The 5,848-nt window shown below is 47.3% G+C and overlaps 1 protein-coding gene across 1 annotated transcript; it reads right to left on the bottom strand.

The window, feature by feature from the left end:
* Window positions 1–372: 372 nt before the first annotated feature.
* On the bottom strand, window positions 373–5,597 carry dusp6 (dual specificity phosphatase 6). The gene is made up of 3 exons (XM_062390272.1): window positions 4,500–5,597; window positions 3,728–4,162; window positions 373–2,098 (listed from the first exon to the last, which is right to left on the bottom strand). Exons 1-3 carry the CDS (start codon window positions 4,900–4,902, stop codon window positions 1,785–1,787), a joined length of 1,152 nt encoding a protein of 383 aa, XP_062246256.1. The 5' UTR covers window positions 4,903–5,597; the 3' UTR covers window positions 373–1,784.
* Window positions 5,598–5,848: the final 251 nt, after the last annotated feature.

The following is a 5,848-nucleotide window of genomic DNA, read 5'->3' as shown; positions in this document are numbered from 1 at the left end:
CTCGCCACAGAGCTGTGCCTGGAAAAACCAGTCGGACTGTTTACAACATGACTGAAATCACTTTGTACTTGTTGAGTAGCATTTTACGAATGATTGTAGTTTGGAACAGAGTGTGCAAAATGCTATCTTACACAAGTGTCATGTGACAGGACATGCTAATTCTGAACTGGAAAGTGAAGTTGGAGATTAATCGCGCACTGCTGTTAATGAATCGCAAGAGCTTTGTGAACAGCCCCATGATTCACGGCAACTGTTTTTGTTGGCTTAAGTGTTCTGTGGGTGAGGAGACACTTAAATAAACGTGTCACTGTGGACACACACAAAACACCAACGAACTGCGTTAATGGAAAAACAGACATGAGAAGCGGAAAGTGTAGACAAAATAGCAATTTATTATAACTTATCTTTTCTTTACATTCGTAAGAGAGGAGTGTGTAGGGTGGCCGGGGTGACGGAGGTCACCAAGTTGGCATCCTCCGGCAAGTTGCCTTGTCTTTCGAGGGGGCAACACAACCATCCCGAGCTCTGGATTCTTCTCTCATCTTGACAAATTAAAATGCATTTCACAGACATTTCCCTGAAGAGGCGAGGCTAGCATAGCCTCGTGCACAGTGACTTTTAACACTTGTGCACAAATTGGGATTAGTCACATTAACCTTCAGAGATCCGGGCAACACTGTTGGCCACTATGACTAGTCAAGCTAGCTTTAATGTGGTGCCAAATTAAAAACTGCTTCTATTTTAACTGCAAGATTTTTTTTTTTTGTTGTGTGAAAATTGTAATAAAAAGAATTCTGGTATCCCATAGAGTTGAGAACATTTATTTTTAGGGTAATGCACTAAAAAACTTTCTGAGCACAAAAGTAAGGCAAACAACCAAGGTGACTTTGATTTGTGATAGGGTGGGTGCAAAATCAAAGCCAATTGGCTGAATTCACAAATAAACAATTCTCAAATATATTACACATGTACACATTTTTCCATAATTATTAGAAAGCCTACTTGATTTTTGGCATAATAAACGTACATACTGATTAATATGCAGTTTTTTGCTTACATAAAATTAGAATATGAAACAAAGATTCTTCAGTACCCAATTGTTGCAAAGGGTATATACTAGAGTAAGGCTTTTACCGTATTGTTTTATATTAAGATATATACACAAAGTATAAATGTTTGAAAATAATCCACAAATGTAAAATCGAGTCCAGTATGTGTGCCATCTAAAGCTGGGGTGTTTCTGCCCCACATAGGCAAGTCTTCACAGAAGACAAAGGAGACAATGCACTCTGAAGTCATAAGGAAACCAACATTAGACCCCAAAACGAACATAAAAAAAAGACTTTCATTTGTATATCTGTCCAGTCCGAACAATCGTGTATCTTTGGCACACCAGCCTAGGAACATTGAAGCATAACAAACAGCTTTCCCGACAAATCACCTTTAGTTTCCTCAGACACAATGATCACAAAGATAGACGACATCGGGAATCCAACAATGATATAGGATTATAGAACGTATCTGCACTCTTTAATCAACTCTCTTCCTCTTTTGTGTCTCTTTTACTGTCTCTCCTCATTTAGCCGACAGCAACTGCATCTTGTCCAGACAGCTTTGGCCCTCCAGTTACTGCGCTCAGCAGCTGTCACCTCCAACCAGCTGTATCAATAGCGTCAAGAGCCTAGTTGCACAGCAGACGACAGGAAAAAAAGGAACCTTTTGTAGCTTTTCCAACAGGAGGCTCACAAAACCTCCAGCAGCGACAGGGGTGGCAACAGCCGACCTCACGTGGACTCCAGGGGGTCCAGCTGGAAAACGTTGTGGTTGGTCGGGGTGGTGAAGTAGAGCTGCTGGCTCGGCGCAGCCATGCGGTTGTCGCAGGGGCTTTTCAGGCCCAGCGTGCGCTCAAAGTCCAGGAGCTGGCCCATGAAATTGAAGTTGGGTGAGATGTTAGACTTTTTCATCTTGACAATGTCATAGGCGTCATTCATGGACAGGTTTAGTTTCTGCATCAGGTAGGCCACTGTAACTGTCACTGAGCGGCTGATGCCGGCCAGGCAGTGGACCAGGACCCCGCACTTCTGGCCTCGAGCTTCATCTGGTAGAAAGAGAAAAGGGTGTAAAGGTTAAATACTTTCCCCCAACACTACACTTGCAGAGCAACACATAGTTTAACAAAACAACTAGGCATTTATGATGCTTTTTAAATGACTCATCAATTAATTTGTCTGTCAGAAAAGTCTGTGCCTGTTTCAGTATAATCACGATTATTTTGGACAGTATGGAAATCACGCTCCCTCTGCCATTTTCCCCACGCGCTGTTTTTTTACATGCCGCTGGTCACCACTTCACGGCTGCTTGAGAGTGAGAGCCAGTCAGCTGGATGCTTTGGGGGAAGGACTGAATTGCGCAATTGCGTCTCTTTCGGAAAAAATGCCAAATACTCGCTTATAGTAGTTTGGAGATCGTTTGTCCCAATAATTGTAGTCAATATTAAATTTCGATTAATCGAGCAGCCCTTCTCAGGAGGCATCATTTGTATTACGGACACACAGAAAAATAGCAGTCCCTTTTTACAGGGAACATAAGTTGTGATAAACCTCTCTGTTATTTCAGTCAAGCTATGTGGAAGTTGAAGCCGGTCCGGGGAAGGATAGCTGCCTAAGTTATTACCCTGACTATCTCGCAGGCATGTCAGTCAACAAAGAAGGGACTGCAGCAGTAGTGCACATAAACAGAGCCGACATTCTTTCGTTTTTGGTCTAGAGAAGCCGGCTGGGAAATTTACTATTACGGTCTATTAAACCATTCTTCCGCTTGCTAGGGTTACTCCGACAATGGTGCCATTTGGGCGTGTAAACATAGGAGTCATGAGGGCACCCTGTCAAGGCAAACAGGATGTCAACAGGGCCTGTAAATGGCTCCTTTTGTACTGTGGAGATAGGAAAGGGGGGGGGACGTACCATGTCCTAGATTACTTTCAATGCCACTTCCTTCCTGTTGTGCTCAAATTACCGCCCTTCCCCTTGTTTACTCTCCCCATTCTCCTGTTTCAACGTCGCCTTTGTTCTGCAATTACACAAGCCCCAGTTCAAGAGACAGGCCAGGAAGTCTTCCATTGAAGTCAAATCACTTGTACACATTGCATTTTAGCCTGTGCACCATTGGAGTCAGACTAGTATTCCTCTGCCTCAACACAATGGCCTTAATCTTCCCGCTCTGTGTGCCTCTGCTTGATAAGACTACAGCAAGGAACACCTCATCTAATCTCAAAAGCACAATAAGAACCTAAGAACTTCCTGGCTTTGACCACACATATCAAATTAATGAGATGATGTCCTTGACTATCTGCTTCCGCTCCTCAACTTTATCTGCATATAGTCAAAACAATCACAAGATGTCCGAAAGTGAGGAATTAAGGTGTAAAGGGGGAATAATGATTAGGGGAAATAATAAGCTGACAACTGCTTCCTGTTCCTCAAATTTTAGTGTCCCTGCAAAACTAATATATATTTGACTTTTGGACCAACCAAAACAAGCAATAAATATATATATACTAATAATCAAAATATAATTGTTGGGTAATCATGTATGAGAATAATGACCAATTACAGTATTTGCCGCCATAAAGGTGAACGTTAACAAGGAGACAAAACCATGGCCTGGAGGGGAACTTTATGAAGCAAAACAAGCGCTGTTGTGTTCGCAGCTCTGGGGAATTACTCACCGATGAAGCTGATGGCCTCGGGGAAGAACTGCGAGAGATTCTGGCTCCAGTGGTCCGAGATGGGGATCTGTTTGTACTTAAACTCTCCAGCGTTCTCGAAGAGGTTGGGCAGGTTGGGGGTCACGTTGAGGATGTACTTGATGCCGTACTCCTCCAGCACGTCCAGGTTGGTGGAGTCCTTGGCGCAGCCCAGGTAGAGGTGCGGCAGGATCTCCACGGGGAAGCAGGGCTGCGGGTTGGAAAGCGGGCTGCCGTCAGAGTCCGTGGCGCTGCTCGGATCCCGGTCTATGTCCGACTCGATGTCCGACGAGTCGGAGCTGATGCGTAACCCACCGAGGCCCAGAACCTGGGCGGTGGGGGAGCTGCTGTTGGTGGAGCCGTCCAAGTTGGTTTCGCACATAGTTGGATACTCTGCGTGGAATTTACTGAAGCCACCTGGAAGATAGAACAAAAAGCCAATGAACATGGGTTGTACGGCAAATTGCATTTATCTTAACTTGCGATGTAGACTCGTTTAGCTGCACAATAATTGTTTAGTTCTTCAAATGCCTGCGCACCGTATCAGTTTGTTTTGATTACAGTTCCACGTGAGAGTGTTTTGTTTTGGAATAAAGGATTCCCACTAGGAAACTGAATGTTGGAGGATACAGGCTGACCATTGAAAAATATTTCCTATTAAATGTGTTTCACTCTCCTTCTCTGCGCACAGACCTGCTTGTACTGAACAGCAGCGGCCTCCGGGAGCCTTGAAATGTGAATGAACCGCACTCACCCTCCAGATAATAGGCCTTGTAGCCCTCATCCTTCATCCTCCTCAGCAGCAGACCCAGCACCGAGCCCCCGTCCACGTTCTCGTTCCACTCGCGGCTGTACTCGTCGTACATCACGATCGTGTCCGTCTTGCACCGGCGCACGAACCTCTCCCGGTCCTCCCCGTCGGAGAGCAGCGAGCGTACGGGCAGGTTTCCCTTCTTGAGCCGCCGGAGCATGAGGCTGGGTATGGCCACGTTGATGGACGTCTCGACGTGAGACGACTCGTACAGCTCCTGGGCCCGACAGTCCATCACCAGCAGCGCGTCCCTGCGCGTCTCCAGCTGCTCCCGGAGCCAGCCTACCGTCTTGCTGATCGCCATTACCGAGTCGAGCTGGACGACGGGCTTCAGCTTCTCTAGCATTTATACGCAGGAGGTTGGGAAAATGTGCGTTGAGAAAGCGAGGGGGCTTCCCTTGCTGCTGCGGCGACGAGGCGAGCGAACGCAATAATGTGAATGGACTGCGTGTGTCAGGGCTCTGCTCTGCCTGGGTGGTGGTGGGGGGGGGGGGACAGTTGAGTGAAAAGAAAACAGACGGGAAAAGATGCAAAGTCAGACGAATAAATTATCACTCCGAATGTCCTGCGGGTGTCCTGGGCGCTGCAGGACGAGGCGGGTGGGTAAATACAACGCAGCGATCCCCTTCACAGATTCCCTCGGCTGCGGGTTGCATTCACTGGCGCTCATTCATGCATCTGGTCGGAGGGAGCCCGTGTTATTTATCAATGAGTCACACCGGCCCTGCGAATGGCTGCTGCTTCCTCTGCTCTTATATAAGTCCACGGATCCAAGCGCAGCGGCTCCTCCGGCCTTCAGACTGGCAGTGGACCGGCAGTGTGAGGCGGTGAGTTCCTGTGGGTGAGGAGCGTGCGGGTAATATCCGACTGACTGTGCCTGCGGATGCCGCCTGTTCCCTCTCTGTCCTCCGTGTTAAGCGTCACTCTGCAGCTCAGTGTTCTCTCTGCGGCGCCAGGCTGCTGAATGGCTACTAACAGGAGGCGTCTCATTGGATACATTAGGCAGGCCGGCCAATCAGAGCGGGCCCAGCGGCGGTCTCCTTGGAAACGGGGGCCGGATGGAGCGGCCCCGTGTTGATGAATTGTTAATGAGTTTGTCATTCACAAAAACGGAGAGGAATTTCCGCTCCGGATCAAGTGAGTGCAAACAAACAGAAGAACTGCAGGCGGAGGGAAGGAAGAGAGAGGAGGAGTGCTGCAGGGTATTATAGTCCACAACAACACGAGGAGGCTATGTAATAACGTGCTTTACATCAGTTTGAACTGCCAAAGTTCAGAAGTTGTAACATTCC

Source organism: Platichthys flesus, chromosome 6 (assembly GCF_949316205.1).
Source record: "Platichthys flesus chromosome 6, fPlaFle2.1, whole genome shotgun sequence".
NCBI classification, from domain to species: Eukaryota; Metazoa; Chordata; class Actinopteri; order Pleuronectiformes; family Pleuronectidae; genus Platichthys; species Platichthys flesus.
The sequence above is the reverse complement of the archived record's forward strand: the minus strand, read 5'-3'. Positions and strand labels throughout refer to the sequence as shown.